General features: G+C 39.5%; 1 protein-coding gene across 2 annotated transcripts; it reads right to left on the bottom strand.

Moving 5' to 3' along the window:
- Nucleotides 1-24,889, bottom strand: MED1 (mediator complex subunit 1). 2 transcript variants are annotated; one of them, XM_077779377.1, is made up of 17 exons: nt 24,683-24,889; nt 22,166-22,272; nt 19,491-19,569; nt 16,191-16,245; nt 15,956-16,088; nt 15,214-15,242; nt 12,480-12,551; nt 11,524-11,598; nt 11,004-11,077; nt 10,570-10,659; nt 9,503-9,614; nt 8,502-8,626; nt 8,123-8,241; nt 6,684-6,885; nt 5,066-5,161; nt 4,848-4,953; nt 1-3,509 (listed from the first exon to the last, which is right to left on the bottom strand). In XM_077779377.1, exons 1-17 carry the CDS (start codon nt 24,705-24,707, stop codon nt 257-259), a joined length of 4,752 nt encoding a protein of 1,583 aa, XP_077635503.1. In that variant the 5' UTR covers nt 24,708-24,889; the 3' UTR covers nt 1-256. The 2 variants fall into 2 exon arrangements, with proteins under 2 accessions (XP_077635503.1, XP_077635504.1); XM_077779378.1 differs by lacking the exons at nt 15,956-16,088; nt 19,491-19,569; nt 22,166-22,272; nt 24,683-24,889.
- Nucleotides 24,890-26,000: the final 1,111 nt, after the last annotated feature.

Raw genomic sequence — 26,000 nt, 5'->3', positions numbered from 1 at the left:
CATAAGCAAGTATTTTAACTTTTTTTTTTTTTTCTGGCGAAAGAAAAAGTGATTCTTGGTAACCAGAATCAAACCCTATTATCTCTTTAGTTGGGTCTGGCTATGCCTTTCTAAATTCACCCAGCTCAGTGTCAAAACCATGCCATTTAAGATCCTTAAACACAAAATCAGACCTGCCTGACTCACCCCTTATGGTGGTTTGCCTATAAACTTATTAGTTTTTCTCTGGCCACTTTTGTCTTAAAAAGTAAGGGTCCTAATTGCCAATCAGGGCCACATCCATAAGATCATCATCTTCCTCCCCAATCATAAAGTCAGGGCTGAGCCTTGAGGGCCTGTCTGTAGATAAAATTGTGTTACTTGTCATAGACAAGGACTGGTCTGAAGAGATGGGTGATTTAGACCAACTCTCTGGCTTGAGGCTATGAGATTTCTTCTTGTCTCGGTCTTTGTCCCGGTCGCGGTCTCGATCTTTGTCTTTTACTTTCTTCTTTTCTTTTTTGTGCTTCTTATGCTTTTCTGTGCTGTATTCTGGAAGTGGTCGGATACCATCATCTGAGCTGGGACTGTTCTGATAAGATTTCTCTGCTATGGAGGAGCCTGACTCACTTTCACTGTCCAGATTCTGGGGGGTATATGCTGGTGACTTACTATGGCTAGGAGAGCCACGCTCATGCTTTGGAGTGGAACCACTGATGAGTGGAGAACCATAGTTTTTGGAAGAGGCCATCTGAGGCCTGAGCCCTTCTCCACTACTTTCCCCAGGTTTCTGCAAAGTCACTTTGGCTTTAATGCTGGGGGAACCCCCATCATGCTTGCTGATGATAATTTTTGCCACACCTGTGCTCCCCACATTTTTTGACTCTGAGGTCTTCTTAGACGAATCCACTGAACCCCCCGAGGTGGAAACCTTGGATTTTTCCTTATCGCTTTTCTCACGCTTACCCTGGAACTCTCCTCCTGACATGTTATGTTTGGAGGACATAGGATGGCTAGAAGAATTTGTGCTCACCCCCATCTGGCCATCCATTGGGTCTTCACCTCCAGGGCCACTGGTGACAACCCCATGCTTCAGTTTATCTATGACAGCTGTTAAGGACGGCTTCTTATTTCTGCTGGGGGACTTCCCTTTGGAACTCCCATGCTGGTTCTGAGAGGAGGACATGGAAGAGCCACTTGAGGAAAAGGAAGAGGAAGATGCTGTACAAGAATTAGATGACGGGGGAGTTTTCTGAGACAATGAGCCTGAGGATCCTAACCCTGAAGATGACTTCATGCCAGTGCCTGAACTAGTTCCAGACAAATGAGAACCACCAGAACCTGAACTGATGGGGGACTTGGCTTTAGAGGATGGGGGAGTTCCAGGGACAGGCTTCATTGGAGAGGCAAGCTTATCAGAGCCTCCAGGTGGCCTTGAATGAGAAGGGGATATGTTTGGTTTACTTAAAGAGGGATTCATAAGTGAAGATGGCTTCCCTTGAGGTTTCATCTTAGTGCTGCTGGAGCCACTGCTCAGTCCATGCTTGGTAATGGGAGAGGAGCCTGGCTTCCCCCCCGACTGGGATGAATTTTTAGACTGGCTAGATCCAGAAGATCCTTGGCTAGAATATACACTGCTACTTAACTTGGAACTTGAAGAACCTTCTGATTTACTGCTTTTCATCTTGCCTGAGTTGGAAGCAGAAGATGAGGAAGAAGAGGAGGAAGAATGGCTATGGTGGCTTTTACTGCCTGAGGAAGACACAGAGCCACTGCTGGTATACTGACTGTGGGAGGAGGGCTTGCCCACCATCACAGTGCCTTTAGGAATCTGAATAGTGATCTTGGGAATAGGTGGTGTGGCAACACCTGGGGGAGTCTGCGATCTTCCTGAACTGCCTGGAGATTTGGATCCACCTGTACTGGTAGGTGGGGTGAAAGGTCGGTTAGAAGAACTGTGAGATGGAGACTTTCCCTCAGTGTCTGCCTTCTTTCGCTTTGGAGGCTTATCTTTGCTTTTGCCATCATTAGAAGGGGTCCGGCTGCGCTTCCCTGGTTTGCTATCTAATCCTGGTCCTGACAGACTACTATTACTGCTACCGTTGCCTTCCTTTACTCGCTTTTGAGTCTTTTCTTTCCCTAAATCCCCAGTAGTCAATAAAGGACTCTGGCTACCACTGTGATGCTCCATGAGATCTGTAGGACCCAAAGCCTTACCAGCCACTGCTATAATACTGAAATCAACTGTGTCAGCTTGGCTATTGCCTTTAAACTTAGTCTCCCCATTATCACCTCCAAGCATTGGCACCCCCAAAGTATTTAGCGCCTGAGATGCAAATCCTTTGAAGTCATCATTATCTCCACTTTGGCTACTTTCATCAAAATATTCTTCTCCAAAACCACTTTGGCTCTGGCTGTTCAACAAATCAGGATTAAAATCTACTCCATCAGGAAAAAAATGATTGGTAGGAGAGTCACTACTGGGGCTTCCAGCAGCATCTGCAATTAGGTCAGCTGGATCTGTGTACGGATTTTCATTATTATTGGTTTGAAACACATCAGGGTCAAAGAGGGCACTCTGAGAATGCCCAGAGCTTGAAGAATCTCGAACAGGGGTGCCAATGGGTGGGCAATCGTCACTAGTGCTGGGAAGCTTAGACGCTTCTTCCGCAATGTCTGAAAGGATATCAGTTACATCTGGGCCAATGCTGTCTGAACTGGATAGCCGGACCATCCTTTGAATACTGGGCTGGGGGTGAGGTACTGGTTGTGGGTAAGTTGTTGGGGGAGTACTGCACTGGCTTGGAGCTGGAGTGATATGTGGTGTATCCAGCGTGTCTGCTGTCATGTTGACATCAAAGATAGGGTTCTGTGAGTCAACATCCATTGAAAATAGCTCCCTCTGAAAGTCATCTTCAGTCTGGTGCTTGGGTTTGTCAGGTGGTAATCTTGACGACTTCTTCTTCTTTGTCTTGTTGCTTCCCGGGCATATTTCCATCCGGGGTGAGCCGGAAGAAGAGTTCTGCCTTTCTAAAGGGCTGCTTCCATAAAGGGTTGAGAAATCCTGGGCAGGATTATCTTTAAGAAGGTTCATGAGCATCGGGTGGTTCTTGGTGTTGCCGGCCATCGAAGAGACAGGTGGCGGCGTGTGATGAGGAGGGGTCGGACTCGAGCCAATGGTAGACCCCCCGTTCCCTGTGATTTGCAACAAACTGGTAAGAATTGGGTTCTGAGACACCTTGCTGAAGTCCTCCCCATGGCCCACCGACTCATGCCGATCTTTGATGCTCATGCTCATATTAAACAAGGTGGTAATGGGACCCCCCGGAAAGGTGTTGGTTGGTGTAGTGGTACCACTCATTGGGTTGTTGCCTGTGGTCATGCCATACCCTGGGCTGCTAGCCGGGGGCAGGTTCTTTTTCACCATGTCTTCAACTGTCTCTGCAATGAGGGACAGTGCTGGGGTGTCGGCCTGAATGGTTTCAGCTTTCCTCCGAATAGCCCTCATCGTCACAGGGATGGACATACATCTGTAAGAGAAGATGTTAAACACAAAGTTAGTAATGTACTAGCTGCTGAATGAAAACAATTTTTATTTGGGAAAACAGGCTTTAATTCTGCCTGGGAATTCAGACATGCCATCAGAAGTTTATAGTAAGCAATTTTCAGGTAAGGCAAATAACCCGAAAGGCAGGAGTAGTCTATAAAATGGAGAGCTTTGAGCAAATTCATTCTAAAAAGAATCTGGAAGTGCCTGGGTGGCTGAGTTGATTAAGCATCCAACTCTTGATTTCGGCTCAGGTCATGACCTCATGGTTCGTGAGATCGAGCCCTGCAACAGGCTCTGTACTAACTGCACATAGCCTGCTTAAGATGCTCTCTGTCCCTCCCCTGCTCACATAGACGCTTTTTCTAAAAATAAATAAACTTTATAAATAAGAATCTGTATTAGTAAGCAATCTCAATCTCTTCTGAAGCACTACCAAAAACCAAACAACCATAAACACAGAGTCCAAATTAGGTATCATACTGAACTAAAAGAAAACTGATAATGAACTCAGTAAGAAAATGCCCTCCTTTTGGGGCTTCACATGTTATTAATGAGATTGCTATTTATTTTATTAATGAGCCAATGGAAAAATCGCTTGACTCATCAAGTTCTAAACTTTAATGGCTTAGATCATCCCAAATCTATACTGTGAAAAATACTGTTGTTGGCATAAAATCTTGTTTATTTTAAAGTAGTTTTTACCCTTACAAATTTATAAACGTATTTTTTAAAACACTTTGTTCTAGAACATTTTGACAACATTTCTTAAAAGAAAAGATATAATATTTTAGGCTTTTGAAGTTCATACAGTTTCTGTCCAACTATGCTGCCATCTGAACTTAAAAGGCACCACAGACAATATGTAAATGAACAGACATGGCTGTGTTCCAATAAGATTTACTTACAAAGCAGGCCACAAGTACCCACTCCAGAAAAATCTCAAAATTACATGTTTCTGGGAAGCTGACTGGCTTAAGTATCTTCCCACATGCCACCATTTGACATACTACATGTTATACTACATATGTTAAAAAGTGAAACAAAAGATAAGTGAAAAAAAACTCCATCTTATTTTAGCTCTCCCCCTCCTAAAAGAACCCTAATACTGGGCCTAAAACTACCTACCTTGCTTCCTAATACTCTCATAATATTTAAAAGACCAAAGCTCACATTGCTTTTGAATCCCAAAGCAGAGAAAGAGGAATTCAAAGCAATGGCCAAATGCTCTCCTCCTAAATTTCCAGTTCAATCTAATACTAAAAAGAGTATTTCTTATACACCTCTTAATGGGACTCTGAAGGAAAAGGGCCAGTGCTACCTTTGAACAACTTTGGCAATGAAGTCATCTGTGCAGATGAGTGCATCTGACAGCCCCTTGTACAGTTTACAGCTCACATGTGTTGAGTCCTGCACATCCATAACCACTGAAAGACAAAATTATATGGGAGGTATTTGAAAGACACTCAGCTTTTGATTTTTGAAAAGAAGATAAAGGGTCCAAACCACTGCCCTAAGTGCTAGCCCCCTCGCACTCACCACACACCAGGGAGTCATTCACAGGGTGCTGAAAAGATACGCTGAAACGGGACTCTGAGAGGGGACACACTTCAAATTGGAGGAGCCCAGGAGAATCTAACAAGCAAACAAAAGGGTCATAAAATAATCAACTAAATATTAGATACAAGTAAATACTAATCCCTAAGTATACAGAATGAAATTCTGTCTCCTGAGAAACTAAATCCCACACATTTTTTACACACAAAACTTACTATATCATTCATAGGTGATAGAAAGAATCAGATTCTAAGAACTATGCCAGCTTATGTTATAAATACTCCAAAACAAAGAAGTAACTAACTTTCCATTTTCTAAAATGAAAGCCATTTAATCCCTAAATTACTAGAGACCTTCACAGATGTAAACACCTTGCCTTGAAAATGAATTCTGAAAATAAACTGGCCAAGGAGAGTTTTTCATTCTATGTGATAAGCAGATATCCAGAACCACTAAAATAAACCCTGCTATCAGTATTTGCAGATGTTAGCTATGCAACCCATAGTTTGGTAAGCAGGGATGTAGGGGCTATAATCTAAAATGATATAGTTATGCTGAATACACATATGTAACCATCATCATAAGTTCCTAAGCTAAACATGCTGGCAGCCCAGAGACAAGGATCATATACTTCTTGGGAAAAAGCATGCATCTCTACAAAACTAACTTCATAACTATCTTATGAAAACTAATATCCAGATGTACTGAAACTATCTGGAGAATTCTCCCAGGATTCAAATACATAAAATAGAAGGAACATAGCAAACTTGCATATGGTTAGTGTCATTACTCTCTAAACTTTCTCATTTTAAAGCAGGTTTATTCTCAAAAATGCTATCTCCTGATTTACCTTCCCTGTTTCTTTTTGCCTACCATTCGCACTGACACATTTCTATTTCTGAAGTGCTTTACAACTAAGGTAAAAAAATTAACTGTGGTAAACTAGAGCAGCCAAAATTCTTTTCAGGGATTCTAATAGTAAACTGCATTTGAAAAATATCAGCTTTCAGAATCCTGGGAGAAAAAGCAAAGGGCACAGGTCTTACCCCTTTTTAAGCTTAAACTCCCCAAAGAATGGGGAGATGAAATATACTCAGGCAGGACTAAAAGCTGGGAAGCACTGTCCTAACAACCTTAATTTAGATATCAAGAAATTGTCTCTGGGGTGCCTAGCAGCGCATTCGACTCTTGATCTCAGGGATGTGAATCAAAGCCCCACATGGGGTGTAGAGATTACTTTAAAAAAAAAAAGGGGGGGGAATCATCTCTTCCTCCAGTGTCCCAAGTTCTACCTTACATATCTGCTGTAAGGTTCAGGATCACAGGTACCCAATTATATATCACTGTATGCAGAGAAACAGGAAATCCATTACAAACAACCAGTGGTTTCCAAATGCCAATTTATTGATTACTTCTATCATAACTATTTGTGGAGCTTAAACTAGATTCCCAACTCCTACCACTGAAGTTCTAAATCAATTTACTTGGGAACAGAAACAAGTTTTAAAAGTTCCACAGATAATAAGCCACCAATTTGGAGAACCACAAGAGTAATCAAGTTTCCATTTGCCAGTAAGTATATCAAAAGGAAAAGTAGTACCTTCTTTCAGAATAGTTCTTTTGACACAACTTCCTATTAGGGTGTTATAGGCCACTTGATGTCTGATCAGATTTAGAATAAGAGGAACTCGGCCAGGGTGCTGAAAGGTGATTTTGCTAACTAAGGTTCCCTGTAGACTTCTGCCATCTGGAAGAGGAGCATCCTTGTTGAGGAAATAGCAGTGCTGCTGACCTGGAAGAGCCTGGGCAAAAAGAACAAAGGAAACGAATGCTATTTACTCACCCATCTTGCTTCAACCACAGAATATCCTGGAAAAAAAAAAACTTCTCAAAAGTCAGCAGCAATTTCTTAGTGAATAATAAAACTCCACAGTGAATTCTTTGATCAGCCAATGTTATAAATGCCAATTACTTATCTAAAAAGACCCCCCTTTTTTAAATGTTCTGCTAGTGGTTTCCTAACCTAGCTAACAAAGATAACCGCAGAAATCTGTTTAAAAGTGGTTCCTGCAGGGCGCCTGGATGGCTCAGTCAGTTAAGCACCCGACTTCGGCTCAGGTCGTGATTTCATGGTTTGTGGGTTCTGGCCCCGCATCTGGCTCTATGCTGACAGCTCAAAGCCTGGAGCCTGCTTCAGATACTGTGTCTCCTTCTCTCTGCCCCTCCCCCACTTGTGCTCTGTTTCTGTCTCTCAAAAATAAATAAATGTAAAAAAAAAATTATAAATAAATGAGGTTCCTGAATCATAAGTGCTGTATGTGTATCTTAAATAAAACACCTTATATAATTTAATGCAGTCAAAATTTGGGGAACTACTACTTTAGTCTAGACTATCATCAAGTATTCAAATAAATTCAAGTCCAGATGAAGTTTTGGAACCTTCATTAATTTATTCATTCCAGGACTTTCTTCTCTGTATGTACTTGAAAGATCTTTTCAGGTTATGAGCTAGTCGGACGCTTAACCAACTGAGCCACCCAGGCGCCCCTAACATTAAGAATTCTTAACATCTGGGGCGCCTGGGTGGCTCAGTTGGTTAAGCATCTGACTTCAGCTTAGGTCATGATCCCATGGTTCGTGGGTTTGAGCCCCGCACTGGGTTCTGGCTGACAGTGCAGAGCCTGCTTGGGATTCTCACTTGCTCTCTGCTCCTCCCCTACTTGGACGTACTCACTCTGTCTCTAATTTAAAAAAAAAAAAGTTCTTAACATCTACTTATAAAAGCTTGTAAAAGTTCAGGGTACCATTATGAGACTTTCATCTGAAATTTTGGCCATGAAATGTACATTTCCTGACTTGGAAGCTCATGCTCTCTTTCTTCAGTATGTTTCAGAAATTTCTGTAATTTCCTGCCTGAATGGAGAACTAGGATATGACCCAATAGTCCGAAAGATGCTTCTGACTTCAGTATTCCTATAAAGGAAGATTCTAATCCTGGGTTCAAATATAACCTACAACAATCTATAGAGCCTTACTTACAGCATAAAATCGCATGTTGTGATTCAAAGGTATGGGGTCAGGGTCCTTTGACAGCTCAAATTGAGTAATCAGTTCGTAGAGGGGTACATAAGTTGGTTGAGTTTCAAACAATGGAATTCCTGGAAAAACAAGAATCAATATAATGATCACAATAACATCAAAATGGTAACAGCTCTGTTTTCCCTTCATGACTTCTTCATTCATCCATTTACTGAAAAAGTACATAATAAATATTTACTAATACAAAGCACTATGACATTTATACCCATCAGTACTTTTTCGAGGCCTGCGAAACTGAAAGAGGTCTAAAATAATCTGAATTTGAACTTTATTTTTTTACACTTTGAACAAGTATTACTTCCTGACACTTAAAACTCACCTGTGCAGTTCTGAAGTTTCTGAACAAATGCTCTAGATACTGGAATTGGCTGGGGAAATTTCAAGAAGAAACAGGCAGGAAGATCAACACTGTTGGCACTGGTGATTGAGGAGAAAGAAGGAGTCCTTTCAAAAAAAAAAAAAAAGGGATAGTTGGATTTTTACTTGATACAAAAATGAAAAATCTAAACACCTGTTCAGATATGTCCGTATCATTTAACAAATGCCTATCAAAAGTTCCCTCTTTTGGGGGGTGCCTGGGTGGCTCAGTCAGTTAAGCATCAGACACTGGCTCAAGTCAAGATCTCATGGTTGGTGAGTTCGAGTCCCGCATCGGCCTCTCTGCCAACAGTGCAGAGTCCGCTTGGGACTCTCTCTCTCTCTCCCTCTCTCTCTCTGCCCCTCCCCTGCTATGGTCTCTCTCTCTCAAAAGTAAATAAGCATTAAAAAGAAAAACAAGTTCACTCTTTTGGGACACCTGCCTGGCTCAGTCAGAAGAGCATGTGACTTTTGATCTTGGGGTCGTGAGTTTGAGCCCCACATTGGGTGTAGAGATTACTTAAAAAAATAAATAAAATGTTAAAAGAAACAATTGTTCACTCTTTCAACTTTCTTCCCCCAGTTCCAAAACATCCTATTTATTAACCTTAAGTACTTAATCAAACAGCTATCCTGAGACAGGCTCCCTACTTACTACTCCGACATGACTCCAAATCAATATAAATCCCATGATAACATAAAAAAACTAAAGTAGCCATTAAACCAAGGGAATTAGTAAAGTTCTCCTCCTTCTCTCTCAGGATAGACAATGTGCTCTATAAGCAGACTTCAGAGAGGAACATTCAAATAGATATTGAAAAGAGGAATTAAACAGAGAAAATAAAAAACCAATTTCTAGAAAGTTAAGTGAGGGAAGAGCCAAATGAAAATATTACTTATTTCATACAGAGCTTGAAGCTCAAAAAAATGAACTTTGCTACCCTGGAAGTATACTTAACTTACCATTTGTTGTCAACTGGATGTGACCCCATAATTAATGGTGTAATTGGAAGTTTATACATAGCAGATGTTCCTTCAATTGTTACTGATGCATTCATGCCCAAAGATCGAGGAACTGAGAATAGGAAAGAAAAAGGGTATTACACAAATTATAAGTAACTTAACATTTAAAAACAAAAACAGGCTAACTTCTGCATAATTTGTCAACCCTAATTTGTCAGATAATTTAATACCTATAGGACTTAGAAATTTGAGAAGCTGCCTTCTAACAACCAGTATTTCTCTGTCAGTAAATAAAACAAAATATAGAAAACCATATACTCCAAAGAAAAAATTTTTTTAAATTTTTTTACTGACTGAGCCACCCAGGTGCCCCTTAAAGGCACATTACCAACATTTACTTATTTTCTTCAACTCCAGGATGCATTTAAATAGAATTATGATTATAGGAGAGTCAATGACTAAAGTTATAAGGGGACCAAAAGAGGGATTAGGCCATTTCTCATTATGTTTTTGTATATTAAAATGCAAATGGGGGGACCTGGGTGTTCAGTTAAGTGTCCGACTCTTGGTTTTGGCTCAGGTCATGATCTCCTGGTCTGTGAGTTGGGAGCCCAATGGGGCTCCACACTGAAAGTGCAGAGCCTGCTTGGGATTCTGTCCCCCACATGCATATGCTTTCTCCCTCATTCTCTCTCAAAATACATAAATAAACTTTAAAAAAAAAAAAGAACATCCATTATTGTAATTCTTTAATAAGAATTGGCTAATTTCTTCACCTTTAATGTTTAAAGGGGATTATTTCAAGATAAATGGTTTATATCTTTTCATTCATTTACTTACTTGTTCATAAGCATCTGTTAAGCTTATATTATTATATATGTATATACAACATATGTATATACTTATGAGAGTGTGTATGCATCAGATGCAAGGTTTGATAGAAATAGCAAACTTTGGTAGGGATGGCAAACCAGGAAATATACACAGCCTCAGGCATTCAAATTATTTTAAATATTTTTTAAAAACACTGAACAAAACTTTCAGTTGCTTTACAGTTAAAGCCTTACCATTATTCTCATGCAAAATGATGGGAGATGTAGTCTTATCATCCAGCAGGTCAGAAGGAGAGGCATAGTACTTCAAGTTCATTAAATGACCTATGAAAAATAACTCATCACTACATCTCTATCAGGTAAATTACAAAAAAGAAACCCATTCCCAGTTCTACAAAACTGTATATGAGAAATAAATAAGGAGACTCATGCTCCAAAGCAACTTATGAAACATGATGGAAGCACAAATATTAATTCTAGTGCCAACAATTTACTTCACAATTTAAAAATATAAATGGGGGAGGGCAAGTGTTGACACCTTAGAAACCATCAAAAAAATACACAACTAGTTAAGTTTCTCCCTGTGCTTATAAGCCCAAAGTGAAATTTAAGTAATGACCCTTAACTAAAATTAAACATTTCTTAATAAGCAAAGTAGGATCACATACCCCCACTTCTTGGAGTAAGATAGCCAACACTTCCATGAAGAATCTTATCCAGAGGACCAGCATTAGTTGCTTTCCTATGAGAAAAATGATCTATGTTTGCTTGTATTGAAGCCCTAAAGGTATTAGTGCACAATGTATTAATGAGTTCAGCTGCTAAAAGTCTTACAATATTATCTTAAAAACTCTGTCATATAACTGGGCATATAGCAATTGTATTTCATTCTCAAAGAGATCATTTACAAGTATAAACCAGTATGTAATATGGTGAACAAAAAAATTTTAAGTAGACTATTATTTATGAGATCAGAGGCTAGGTTTGACAAGTTTTCAAATAAAAGTGATGGAATACCAACCAACAACTTAGACATACCGATACTCAGAAAATAGAATGTGATCATTTCAGAAGTAAAGGGAGATGGACAAGATATATGATATAGGACTCTAGTAAGCCCCTACATGAAAAGTTTTAAGAACAAAGTACCCAGAACAGTCACAGAATTGACACCTTAGCCAGTCTTACCAATACATAACTGCCATTTTAGATAGATCCTGTTCTAAGGATTGGAGAGCCAAGTACATTTTAGTCTTCAGTTTGCTAGAAAGTAGATGAAGAGAACAAGAGTTAAAGAGTTGAAAAACACACATATACATACACACATACAAACATTAACACAGTCTAGAAGGCAATTCTGTTTGAAAGACCCAAGCTAGCTAATAGAACCCCAGATACGTTAAAAATGAAAATGATGGGGGCGCCTGGGTGGCTTAGTCGCTTAAGCGACCGACTTTCGCTTGGGTCATGATCTCGCGGTTGGTGAGTTCGAGCCCCGCGTCGGGCGCTGTGCTGACTGGCAGCTCAGAGCCTGGAGCCTGTTTCAGAGTCTGCGTCTCCCTCTCTCTCTGACCCTCCCCTGCTCACGCTGTCTCTCTCTCTCTCCTAGAAATAAATAAAAATATAAAAAAATAAATAAAATAAAATAAAAATGATGAGCAAGTTCAACAACTCATTTGTTTTCAGCTTAAAAATCAATACGTTGGGGCACCGGGGTGGCTCAGTTGGTTAAGCGTTCAACTTCTGTTCAGGTCATGATCTCACGGTTCATGAGTTCGAGCCCCATATCTGTCAGTGAAGAGCCTGCTTGGGATTCTCTCCCCTCACCCTTCACCTCTCCCCCACCTGCCCTTTCTTTCTCTTTCTCTCAATATAAATAAACCTAAAAAAAATCAACATGTTGAAGACATCTCAAAGAGCTAAAAAGGTCTAAAAGAGGGCTCTTTTAGTATCATATCCATTAACACAGATATTATTTATTTAAAATACCTTCAAACTATATAAAGTTGGAAGCTATAGGTTGTCAGTATGAGACAAAATCACAAATAAGATAGGGAAGAAGACCTGGCAAATTTTTAAGCACTAGATGATTTATATTTATACAGATTTTTCCAACAAAAGCAAAAATATAAAAAAATACTTACTTGTCCCCTGGAAGGTTATAAAGATTAACAAGACCCTTAAGGTGCTTAGAAAATTCATCAAAATTTTTTTCCCTATAAGGAGTTCAGGAAAGAAGAAGGAGAATAAAACACAATTATTACTCAAACTTAATGCAAAGTGCTAAAAATCATGGCTATATAAAACTAATTTTAATAATTTACTTTTTCCCCAGCCAAAGTTTTCTAGCATCAATCAAAAGTAGCAAACAGAAGGGACACTTGGGTGGCTCAGTCGGTTAAGCATCCAACTCTTGATTTCAGCTCAGGTCATGATCTCACCGCTCGGGTTTTGAGTTTTGAGTTTGTGCTGTTAGCACAGATGCTTGGAATTCTGTCTTTCTCTCTCTCTCTGCTTCTTCCCAGCACACACATGGGCACATGCATGCTCTCTCTCAAAATAATTAATCTTAAAAAGAAAAAAAAGGGGCGCCTGAGTGGCTCAGTCAGCTGGGCATCCGACTTCGGCTCAGGTCACGATCTCACCGCTCTTCGAGCCCCGCGTCAGGCTCTGTGCTGACAGCTTGGAGCCTGGAGCCTGCTTTGGATTCTGTGTCTCCCTCTCTCTCTGCACTCCCCCATTTGGACTCTCTCTCTCTCTCTCTCAAAAATGAATAAGTGTTAAAAACTTTTTGTAAAAAATGTGTTCCTTTCTCTGTCCCATTTTTCTGGAGTAGGTACTTGTAAGCGGTACAAAAAAACAGTCAAAAAGACCTCAATAGTTCATGTATTACAATAATTTGCTCGTATGTAATGAGAATTTAAATAAATCACTTTCGGGGCGCCTGGGTGGCTTAGTCCATTAAGCGTCCGACTTTCGCTTGGGTCATGATGTCGCGGTTCGTGGGTTCGAGCCCCGCGTCGGGCTCTGTGCTGACTGCCAGCTCAGAGCCTGGAGCCTGTTTCAGAGCCTCCCTCTCTCTCTGACCCTCCCCTGCTCACGCTGTCTCTCTCTCTCTCCTAGAAATAAATAAAACATTAAAAAAATTTAAAATAAATAAATAAATAAATCACTCTCTTTTCCTCTTAATATGTATCTGAGATGATTGGATGTTCTGAGGAAAAAAAAAACTTTTGATTGGAGAGGAAATGGAAGTCAAATAAATTTGGAAAATAGAACACTTGCATACATATGGCAGTGTAAGGGGAGAGAGGAAAATGAACACTTGGATAGAGATGAGAGGCCTGGAGAAAAGGAGATGAGCACTATGAAAGCAAACCACATATTCTAAAATGTTCCTACGACAAGATCGGCCCCAGGAAAAAGAAACTACTACCTAGACCCTTCGCATCCTAGAACCCAATATTCAGGCTTGGATTTTTAGTCAATTGGGCAGGGTCAGGAATCCAACATAACTCAACACTTCTAATTCTCTGTATCTTATTTCAAATATAAAAAAAATGTCTCTTGAAAGCTAAATTGCCCTGACAATGTGAGATATTTGGTCAGGCATTTATTGAGCAAATATGAGCACTTACTGCCCCAATGCCAGAAAGACAGTAAAAAAAGAAGAACAGGCAGCAAAATAAACTCCGTACCTTAAATTACCATCTATACAAAGTGACTAAAAGTAGCATATAAGGGCTAATATTCTTTCTGAAGTTCCCATTTCAAAACATGCTTATAAATCAACTTTAGAACACCACAAGTTCATAAATTGGTGCAGTCCCCTACTCCAGGATTAGAACCAAAAGTATTGGCTTTCTGGACTATTCTGGTAACACACCTTTTGCTAGACTTAAATGATTCAATGAAATGATAAAAAGGTTATTTTTAGGTTACATTGCAATGTTTAAAAGGTGGTTCAAATTTGGCACATTTGGCTAGAAACACATTAAAATGATCACTGCAAAGGCCAAGTATAAAACTTATTTCTTCAATATTAACATCTTAAGACATATCCATGTCGTATCTGAGAACTTAGCTATATTTAAAACATAAAATTGATGTAATGACTTTTTCAAAATCCCAGAAAGTAAATTTCCGCTCAATTTAAAGGGAAAGGATAATCCAGGAGGAAATGCCATTAACTGCTAAGAAATGCTTCAAGCCTAGTTCTTTTCCTATGATGGGAGTTCATCACACAAACACCTTAAATGTAAAACAATTTTTCTCAAAATTAAAGCAAAAATAAGTTCTTTTCATGACATAGACTCAATTTTCTCAAGCCTTCTCTCATTCAATAATTATTTGCTACTTATTTATTTTTGTTGCACACAGAATTCTTGAGGCCAGATCACTAGTTTTCAACCAGGAGTGATTGTATCCACCAGGGAACATTTGACCATATCTAGAGATATTTTTTATTATCACAGGTCAGAAAATAGATATGACTGACACTAATGAGGAGGGACCAAGAATGTAGTTACACATCCTACAATGCAGAAGGCAGCCCCCGACAGCAGCAAAGAATTTTCCAATCCAAATTGTCCATACTGCCAAGGTTGGAAAACCCTGGCACAGACTGAATAAGTTGAGAAACCAAGCTAAGTCAATTCTGAAAGTGAACAAATAGAAACTCTGGAAAATCTTGACCCAAGAAAATAAATTCCTCAGGAGAGTAATTTTTTTTTCTTTCGATAAGGAGAGTAACTTCTGACCAGCCTCAAGGCCCAACTGTAAAGAACAGCATCAGGGCGCCTGGGTGGCTCAGTCAGTTAAGTGTAAAGAACAGCACTGTCTGCCAGTTATCAGGGAACATAAACATCATTTGCTTACCTTAGTTGCTGTACAAGTTCTGGACAGCTCTGAAATTAAAGAAATCACATTAAAACTTTAAACTACTTTAAGGCTTTTGAAGACATCAAAAAATTTTCTCTTTTATTGGTAGCACATGCTTTATAACAGGAACATTGAAACTACAGATAATCTTTATATTAAGATATCAAAAAGCATCTTCTTCCTACTTGGTAAACCATGGGGTTGGGGTGGGAAATTCAAGGTTAAAATATATGAACTAGTTTATAAAGGAATCAACTTTCAGTAGTTTGTTTAAAACATTAGGACCTCTCTTTAATGCCATCCTTGGAGTCACATTCAACTGTCTTGGTTACACACATTAAACATTTATCTCTATTACAAGATTTTTCAGAGACGTTAACTATATATAAGATTATCTGTCCTTTTTGATTATTAGCTCTTTGAGGATAAGAGCTTTATTTATCTCTGTATCCCCAGCACCTATTGTTCAATTGCGGCTCATGTTTGTTGATATGAAATGGAAAGGGTTTCTCTAGTGTCTCCACTTGTCAAAGCCTTTAGATGATGTCAGAGATGGACCTATGTTACTCTAAAGTCCATTCTAGAGCTATTGGTATTATATTATAGCCCATCACATCATCTCTACAGTGGCTCATGAGAAAACCTAAGCCCCAGCTATTTCAAACCCCAACAATTCATTTTAAAATTAATGTCCCTAAGTAAACCCCACAGATTCCAGTGAAATATCAACAGCACATACCACAGGATTCTCCCCATGGTGAGCCACTTTTACATCACAAAGCTGTCCTGCAGGATCTAACTGCACTTCCACATAGAACATATCTGACGTGATGTAACATTCAGTGCCACTGGCACTGAGATGAGAGCCCAGTCTAGCAGGAACAAATCAAAACAAAAATTAATAGAAGACACATAAATAAAGCCACCCAAAGTCAACACTAAGTTAAATACTTCGTCTAAGATAGACTACTTACCCATTCTGTCTTGCTATAGACTCCAAACGATCAGTCATTGCTGGTAAAGATGTTACTAGGAAAGGGTAAAAAAAAAAAAAAAAAAAAGGAAATCACAAAATGCTCCAAATAACTTAAAATTTTATTCTTCGAAGACCAAAACATCCTAAGGAGTATATCCATACATCCAAGCCATTATATTCAGCAGTTCAAATGCTTATAATTTCTGTAAGTTCATTAGTAAGACTTAGCTGTGACCTAGACAATAAGGATCAAAACAAAAGGTGTATTTGAGGAGCACTTGGACGGCTTAGTTGGTGGAGCATGCGACTCTTAATCTTGGGGTTGTTAAGTTTGACCCCAGGTTAGGCACAGAACTTACTTTAAAAAGATCTATTTGGGGGACCCCAGGGTGGCTCAGTTGGTTCCAAGCATCCTACTCTTGGTTTCAGCTCAGTTCATGATCTCACGGTTTGTGGGTTCGAGCCCCGCGTCAGGCTCTGTGCACACAGGCTTAGAGCCTGGAGGCTGCTTCAGATTCTGTGTCTCTCTCCCTCTCTGCCCCTCCCCCACTCGTGCTTTCTTTTTCAAAAATAAACATTAAAAATTTTTAAAAAGATCTATTGTGGGGGGCGCCTGTGTGGCTCAGTTCAGTTAAGCCTCTGACTTTAGCACAGATCATGATCTCACAGTCCATGAGTTCGAGAACCACGTCAGGTTCTGTGCTGACAGCTCGGAGCCTGGAGCCACTTCAGATTCTGTGTCTCCATCTCTCGGCCCTTCCCCGGCTCATACTCTGTCTCTCTCTCTCTCTCTCAAAAATGAATAAACCTTAAAAAAAAAAAATCTATTTGGGTAACTCAGTCGGTTAAGCATCCAACTTTGGTTCAGGACGTGATCTTGCAGTTGGTGGGTTCGAGCCCTGTGTCAGGCTCTGTGCTGACGTCTCAGAGCCTGGAGCCTACTTCAGATTCTGTGTCTCCCTCTCTCTGTCCTTCTCCTGTGCGCGCGTGTGCGCTCTCTCTCTCTCTCTCTCAAAAATAAACAAACATTATAAAAAATTTTAAAAAAAGATCTAGTTAAAAACATCATCAGACCTTTCTCCTCTCCCTGTTGCATTATTCATTTGGGACAAACTATCTTTAACTTCAAAAAGACACATGTATCTGCTAATGCTAGAATAAGGAAGATTAACATCAAAACCAAAACCAACATAAAGAAATAGTCAGTATTCATAGCATCATTATTCACTACAGCCAAAAGGTGAAAACAACCCAAATGTCCATTCATGGATGGAGGAATAAAAATGCGGTATATACATACAGAATATTATTTAGCTTTTTTTGGAAATGTTTATTATTTTGAGAGAGAGAGAGAGCTGGGGTGAAGGGGTAGAGAAAAGAGAGAGAGAATCCCAAGCAGGTTTTCACTATCAGTGCAGAGCCCGACCCGGGGCTCAATCCTATGAACCATAAGATCAGGACCTGAGCTGATATCACGAGTCAGATGCTTAACTGACTGATCCATCCAGGCACCGCTATTTAGCTTTTTATAATAGAAGGAAATCCTGATACATGCTACAAATGGATGAACCTTGAAGACATTATGCTAAGTGAAAAGCCAGTCACAAAAAGATGAATACTGTTTGATTCCACTTCTTACAGAGAGAAAGCAGAATGATGGTTACCAGCAGTTGAGGAGAAGGCGAAAGGAGGAATTACTGTTTAATGAGCATAGAGTTTCAGCTTGGGAAGATGAAAAGTCCTGAAGATGGACAGTGGTAGTGATGGTTATGTAGCAATGTGAATGTACTTAATGTCACTCAACTATAATTTAAAATTGTTATAATGGACATTTTGATGAAGAAAGATTCTTAACTATCCGAGAAAGAAACATTAGAAGGGGCGACGAAGGTTTTAGATACCTACTCTCAGACTTCAGACGTCAAAGGAAACCTGAGGCTGGTGGGGGGAACTATTCAGCTGAATCAAGTTCATTTGTGATGGATCAGAGTAAAATCTGTTTTTACTTTCATTTCTCCCCCAAAATATACAGAACTAATAGTTAGAATCATGAATATTCAAGCTCATGATTTAAATTTTATTTGCTTTCTTGAAAACACTGTCCATAAACAATGTGAAAATCCTTTAGAGTTAAAATGTCCATTTTCTTATTTCAAGTCAATTAGAAGAGAACATCTGAAGAAGGGTGCCTGGGTGGCTCAATCAGTTAAGCATCTGACTTCGGCTCAGGTCATGATCTCACAGTTCGTGAGTTTGAACCCCATGTTGGGCTCTCTGTTGTCAGCTCAAAGCCTGGAGCCTACTTTGGATTCTGTGTCTCCCCCCCTGTCTCTCTCTCTCTGCCCCTCCCCCAGTCGTGCTCTCTCCCTCTCTCTCAAAAATAAATAATAAAACATTTTTAAAAGGGGGGGAGACACCTGGGTGGCTCAGTTGGTTAAGAGTCTGACTTTGACTCAGGTCATTATCTCACAATTTGTGGGCCTGAGCCCCGCGTCAAGCTCTGTGCTGATAGCTCAGAGCCTGGAGCCTGCTTCAGATACTGTGTTTCCCTGTATCCCTCCGAGGCTTGCACTCTGTCTCTCTCTCCCCAAAAATAAACATTAAAAAAAAGAGAAAGAGAACATGTGAAGAAAAAGAACTTTCCCCTGCTATCTTATAGTTACCTTCCATCAGTTATCTTTTGAGTCTCTACCAGTCTCCAAAATAGGATCAAAAATAAATGTTTCAAAAGTTCAGATAAGAGCTCATCTTGGGGTGCCTGGGTGGCTCAGTCGGTTAAGCATCTGACTCTTGATTTTGGCTCAGGTCATGATCTCTCAGTTCGTGAGTTTGAGCCCTACATCTGGCTCTGCACTGACAGTGTGGAGCCTGCTTGGGATTCTCTCTCTCCCTTTCTTTCTGCCCTCCCCTCCTCTCTCCCTCTCAAAAATAAATAAACTAAAAAAAAAAAAAAATTAAGAAGTGATCTCAAGTCCGTAGTGAAAACAAGATCAACACCTAGCACAGAAAATTTATCTATCTCAATTTCTATTTCTCATGTAAGTATAAAACAGTCTATAAAAATTGGGTGTTTTAAGAAAGCATATTTCAGGGACGCCTGAGTGGTTCAGTTGGTTGAGCTTCTGACTTCAACTCAGGTCATGATCTCCCAGTTTGTGAGTTGAAGCCCCACACTGGGCTCTCTGCTGTTAGTACAGAGCCCACTTTGGATCCTGTCTCCCCCTCTGTCTGCCCCTCCCCTCTTACTCTTTCAAAAATAAACACTAAAAAAAAGCATATTTCAAATATGTTTACAAACCTTTGAGAGCTTTCTGCAATGTCTCCAGACAGCTGACCAAATGTTGGTGCCCTCCAGAACTCATCACAACCCTCTTCTCCTGTAATAAGTAGGAAAATATTTGAGGTAGAAATTAACCAAGTCAACAGTGTTTCAGATAAATGCATTTAGTCCAGTAGTAAGATTTCAGGATACTGTTTAGACTATATGTTATAGGTCTATATACTTTAGATAATCTATAGACTCCTGTTACTCTGTCCATCCTTTCATAGAAGGAAAAGTTCATAAACATGGATACATCTATATCCACATACATGAAGGTAGGAAAAGGTATGCCCAGATCTTTAGATTAGGAAGAATCAAATACAATAAATGAGATCAGCTTCCTGCAGAAATAACTACATCCTGTGTTAGTCAGTTAAGTACAATAGCTCAGGAGATTTGGCAATTTCCAAATGTAACAAGGTGATTTGCATGTAATCTAAGAAATAAAACCAGGGGCACCTGGGTGGCTTAGTCGGTTAAGCGTCCGACTTTCGCTTAGGTCATGATCTCGCAGTTCGTGGGTTCGAGCCCCGCGTCGGGCTCTGTGCTGACTGCCAGCTCAGAGCCTGGAGCCTATTTCAGAGTCTGTATCTCCCTCTCTCTCTGACCCTCCCCTGCTCACGCTGTCTCTCTCTCTCTCTCTGTCTCCTAGAAATAAATTTTAAAAATATATGTTAAAAAAAAAAAGAAAACCAGACCTTAGTAAAATCAGAATGACTCTTAAAAAAAAAAAAAAAAAACCAAAAACGCAGTATAGCAAAAGGGACTCCCAAACAACAAAAGATCTGACATAGTTTTTCTAACCCTATCCAAAGAAGTTTCTCTCTGCACAACATTCTATTCCCTAGAAATCTGAACAGTTTTATGATGCAAGGATAGTTTTTCAGGCCTTTCCATGTCCTAATCTTTGTTCTAAGAAACAAACATCTGATTAATTAATAATCTGGCTTCCCTTGTACCTTGAATAGATAAGGGGTTGCTCTGCACAATGGATAACAATATTCTGGTAACTGGAAAGATAACCTCTCTGTGGTAGATTAATAAATTGGCATCCTGATTTACATTTTAGTCTACTAAGATTTTGTTACTATGTCAGAAAAGTCTTAATACACCAATAGAATTAGGTTTCTGAATCTGCAGAGTGAGAAGTAGACAGTAGAAGCTATGGTGACCAAAAACCAAGAGAGCGGTATCCCATGAGAGGGTCAAAGTAGCCACCTGGAATTCCTCTATCTCATGATGTCTAATGACAGTATCATTTACAGCTCTCTGATGATAATATCATTTATAGAACATATTTCCAACTAGAATATGGCTACCTCGTAGTTTAAAAATGACAACCTCTGAATCCCCAGACAGGAAAAATTGTCATTCTTTTATTTAAAACATTAAAATATATATATAAACATTTTTATGTACATAATCCTCAGCTAAAAGATATACATATGTTTTTCAAATTTACAGTTACAGAAATCTTTTAGCAATACAACACTTTAATATCCATTATCTCACTCAATTCTTTCAATAAAAACTATGTGGAAAAGCAAACTGGTATTGTGTGTCTCTATTTCCCAGATAAGAAAACTGAAACCCAGTAAATAATGTGTTCAATGTCACATAGGTACTAAGTACTTCAAGTTTAGGTCTTTTGATAGCAAATTTAGTTCTTTTGCTGGAGCTATACTGATATGATCACATTAAACACTAATAAATCTACTAAACTGAACTTAGTCCGGACCCAAAGTAAGATTTGGTGGGGTGGAAGTGGTACTTTCTTGAAGTATAACATATATACAGAAAAGCATATGAATCTTAAGTGAAGAGATCCATGAACGGACAATCACAAAGTGAACACACCTTTAATCATTACCCAGGTCAAATCACAGAAGTAAAGTTTTCCTACATCATTTGACTACCACTGGAATCACATGGATGAACTTTTAACATCCAGTCACGCCCCCTTGTCTTCCACTTAGCTTCAGTTTAAGTGCTCCCATGCTGGTAAATGAGTCAAGAAGTAATAACTGACAGAGTGAACAGGTGAAGCTAATTAAGAATTAATCATAAACTCTACTAGTAGTATAGGTATATGAAAATACTATCACATTAGAACCAAAGAGCTTAATAGGAAGTGAAGAACAAATGTCTCCCTACATCAGTCTATCATATATGTCTCTTTTAGGTGTATTTCCAAGCACCTTTGCCTAAGTTCCCCAGTGTACTATAGCTCATGATGAACATAATTTTATAAACAGAACTTCTTATGTACTCTTTCAAGTTGATGGGCACCATTACTCAGGTGTTTTGTGATAACTAAAACTGAGGACACATTAAAATATTGGTTTTAAAACATCTACATGGGGGCGCCTGGGTGGCTTAGTCGGTTAAGCGTCCGACTTTCGCTTAGGTCATGATCTCGCGGTTCGTGGTTTCGAGCCCCGCGTCGGGCTCTGTGCTGACTGCCAGCTCAGAGCCTGAAGCCTGTTTCAGTCGGTGACTCCCTCTCTCTCTGACCCTCCCCTGCTCACGCTGTCTGTCTCTCTCTCTCCTAGAAATAAAATAAAACATTAAAAAAAAAAATCTACATGGGGAGCTTAGCTTATTAAATAATTATCTGAGCACAACACTTTATCCACCACCATAATCCTCACCATGACTTGACGCACAAGCTTAATGGTTTCACTCCAAGGTCTATTTTGGTTAAATTTTGCATGTAGCCGTTCCAAGAGAGAACTCATCTTACTCAGCTTCTCCGACTCTACGATATAAATCAAAAAACAGCATTAGATACTCTTTCAAGACATTTGTTTTTCTTGCAAAGAAACTCCCATATCTTATCCTTGGTAAGAAACTCAGTTAAAATATTTTTCAATATTATTTACTTCAAAACATACAAATAATTTATTTTTAACCACAAGATGACACAAAATGGGGGTCTAATCTAACAAACACCTTACAACTAGTTTCTGTGCAGTTTTTTGATGAAATTGAAGAAAGAATCATCTCTAATCATGTTTCAGGATCAAGACTACAATTTAGTGACAAAATCATTTCATGATATGCATGAAATCCCTTGCATGATATATGTAGAGTATACAGTTGAACATGGCATTACTATGGTTAGTTTTCAATAGGAGATACAGGCTTTTTAAATACTTTGATTAACTCTAAGAGATCAATATATAAGTATTACCAAGAAAACAGGCTATATTGCCATTTTTATTTTTCTTGTTTGAATTCAAGCTAAACCTATATGGATAGGGAATATGTCAACAACTAAAGGATAAATTTCCAGTAGAAGTAAGAGAAAGGTAGAAAAGACCTCAGTTTCTGTACTGTGAGTAAAAAAAGCTCTTGTGCTCTCCAACCTTCTTAATTTTTATTACTGAATTATAATTTTCATATTGAAATTTAGTTGATTTTTATTTTTGAATTTTATTATTTATTATTAAGTTATAGTTTTTTTATATTATTGAAATATAGTTTTTATTTTTATTTTCATTGAAATATAACTGATCCTTCCTCTAACTCATGTATTTCTAGTATGAGCAAGAACCCATGTTAGAGATCACTGGCAATACAAAAACACACAATATGGGGTGTGTGGGTGGCTCAGTCAGTTAAATGTCCAACTCTTGATTTCAGCTCAGGTCATGATCTCATGGTCTGTGAGACTGAGTCACGCATCTGGCTCTGTGCTGATACCGGAGCCTGCTTGAGATTCTCTCTCTGCCTCTCTCTCGCGTGCTCTCAAAAAAAAAAAAAAAAAAGAATAAAAAAAAACATACACTATGTCTGAGATGACATCTGTAAGGGTCTTTAAAAATTATTATTATTGAAATATATATGAGCAAGGACATGTGCTAGAGACCACTAGCAATGCAAAATACACAATATGCCTAAGATGACATCGGTGAGGGGGTATACATGAGTTAAAGCGGAAATAACCATGACACAGAGCAAAATGAGATATCCTGTTAAAAACAGAGACACATTACTACTGAAAAGTTCATTATTAGTTGTGGAGATAATACAGAAAAAGTGACAGTTGATGTTGACATTGAAAGACGAGTTGAATGTCAGCAATCAGAGTTAAGGCAGTGGCATTTTCTAAATCAAGATTCAAATTCCTTCTTCCAATGTCCTCATATTCTGAAAAACCGGTTTGAGGGCTGTTTCAGCCAGTTTACATAGTTTAGAACACACTGTTGGCAATTCTCACTTCCAAGACTCACTCATTCCAACAGTATTTTACGTTCTGGGGATACATTAGTGAGCAAACAAGACAAAATTCCAGTCTCATCCAATTTCCATGTTACATTCATCAATCCTCTGCACCAAAGGAGTATACCTTTCTTCCTCCTATTCTTTAAAATACACTCCCCACCCCACCTTTTCCTTGAGAAGCCTGATGATAAGTACTTTATACGAATGTTCAAATCAAACACTTTCTGGGTCAGAAACTACACAACCATGAGTAAGGCCCCTGATCTAACAAAGCTCAAAGTGGATGGATCAACATTAATACAGTGATTCTTATTAACAGAACTATATCCAAAATAGTAAGGAAGCAGTTAAGAGAGTAAGACTCTAGATATTCTAAGTAAGGTTCCAACAGAAAAGCTGTTTTTCAGCAGTTGTCCTAGCCATCGAAATAATGAATTCGGCGCATTTTACAAACATACAAGATTTGACCACTGTGGCATTCTATGGAACTACTGACTTTTAAAATCATAAGGTCCTAATCATTTTACTCATGCCGAAACATCCTCCAATACTTGACACACAGCTTTGTATTATTATAACATAATTATATTTCTTAACGTGATTATTCAGACAGCTCTTCTAAAACAAGGTGTAAGCAAACTGTAGATTCACTCGCCTGGTCTTCCGTCAACTTTGGGTCAAAAATGTCCTGAGGCCCAAATGACTGCCCCTAGCTAAGCAGGAAACCTTTACAGAAGTTGGGAGCCCGCATCACCCCAAAGTCAGAGACCTCCATCACCAAAGAAGGCAGTCAGAATCTAAAACTGACACCTATCCCGCCTCCTGGACTCCACGACCTCGGGAGCGTAACCCCCACGGAGGCATCGGCCCCCCAGCTCCTCTCACAGATTGGCTCCCGCAAGCTGTGTCCCGCCCCCTGCTTTCTCCCTCAAGTCACTCACCCTCGGTTTCCCCCTGAGCCTTCATCCTGACGGTGGGGAGGTCCTGAGTCCTACACAAGAGGATAAGCCCTTCCCCACCACTAACGAGGGAACCAAGTTGGTTCGGGCTCTCGGGACGCAGGGCACCAGCCGTCCCCACTCTTCCCAGGGAGGCTCAGTCTGAAGTCCCCGGCGGCAAGAAGAGAAGGGTGCTCCCGGCCGCCGCCATTTTCCCCACGGAACTTCCCAAGTATCGCGAGATTAACCGTGATCCTGCGAGAGCTGGGGAAAAGGTTGGGCACCAAAATATCGCGAAAAATAGTGAATGCGGTGCTTCTCGCGAGAATTACCCAGTCAATCCTTACCTTAGCCCTCGGTCGTCTCATGATACCTCCTCCTATGTAGGGTGTTTGTTGTCTGGTATCGTTTGGCTCTACTTGCGAATGGCAAAGGTGTTCGTAAATTAAAATCCTGGGATCTCTTAACTGAAAGGCTAGTTCTTCAAAGAATATTGGTGTCAAGTATTTCATTAAAAATAATACGATTTGTTGAGATACTAGATGGAAAATTATGCTATAAAAATTATAATGTAACATAAATAGTTGTTGTAACATGACGTTCCAAGCCAGTCCAATTCACTTAATTCCCACGTCCTAATTTTTTCTCAAAAAAATTTTTTAAATTTTTAATGTTTATTTAATTTTGAGAGCGAGACAGAGTATGAGCAGGGGAGAGGCAGAGAGAGGAAGACACAGAATCTGAAGCAGGCTCCAGGCTCAGCTGTCAGCACGGTCCGACGGGGAGCTCTCGGGGCTCGAACCCATGAAATGTGAGATCATGCCCTGACCAGAAGTCGGACCGACTGAGCCACCCAGGTGCCCCTCAAATTTAAGAAATATTTCTCTTACAATTGTTTTGAAGATCTGGAAGATTTGCGGTTAAGGTAAACGAAGGGGTCAGAGCATCAGATGCTATTAATTACATTTAGAGCACCAAGGTGTATGACAATTGGTAGTGTCCCTATTTTGTAATCATAGTAAAAACCGCCAGTTTAGCTTACACTCTACATGACAAAGAATGTGTGTCCTACCTCTTCTATAAGTAAATCCTCACAAAGAGAAATTTGGAGTAATGCTGAGAAGTTCATGGCCACTGGAACTGAAGAACTAGGCTAAAACACAATGCATTCGGTGAAAATTCTTAACATGGTTATGGCTTTTTTTTTTAATGTTCTTTTTCTGAACATATCTTTGAAAATAACGGCTGTAAAGTTGGAGTTTACCTAGTTCGCTGCAAGGATACTAATGGTGGATTTCTACTGGCTCTTCAGTATGAGACT

Source organism: Crocuta crocuta, unplaced genomic scaffold (genome assembly GCF_008692635.1).
Source record: "Crocuta crocuta isolate KB4526 unplaced genomic scaffold, BGI_CrCroc_1.0 scaffold68, whole genome shotgun sequence".
Classification (NCBI taxonomy): Eukaryota; Metazoa; Chordata; class Mammalia; order Carnivora; family Hyaenidae; genus Crocuta; species Crocuta crocuta.
Note: the sequence above shows the minus strand (reverse complement) of the source record. Positions and strands in the feature narration are given on the sequence as shown.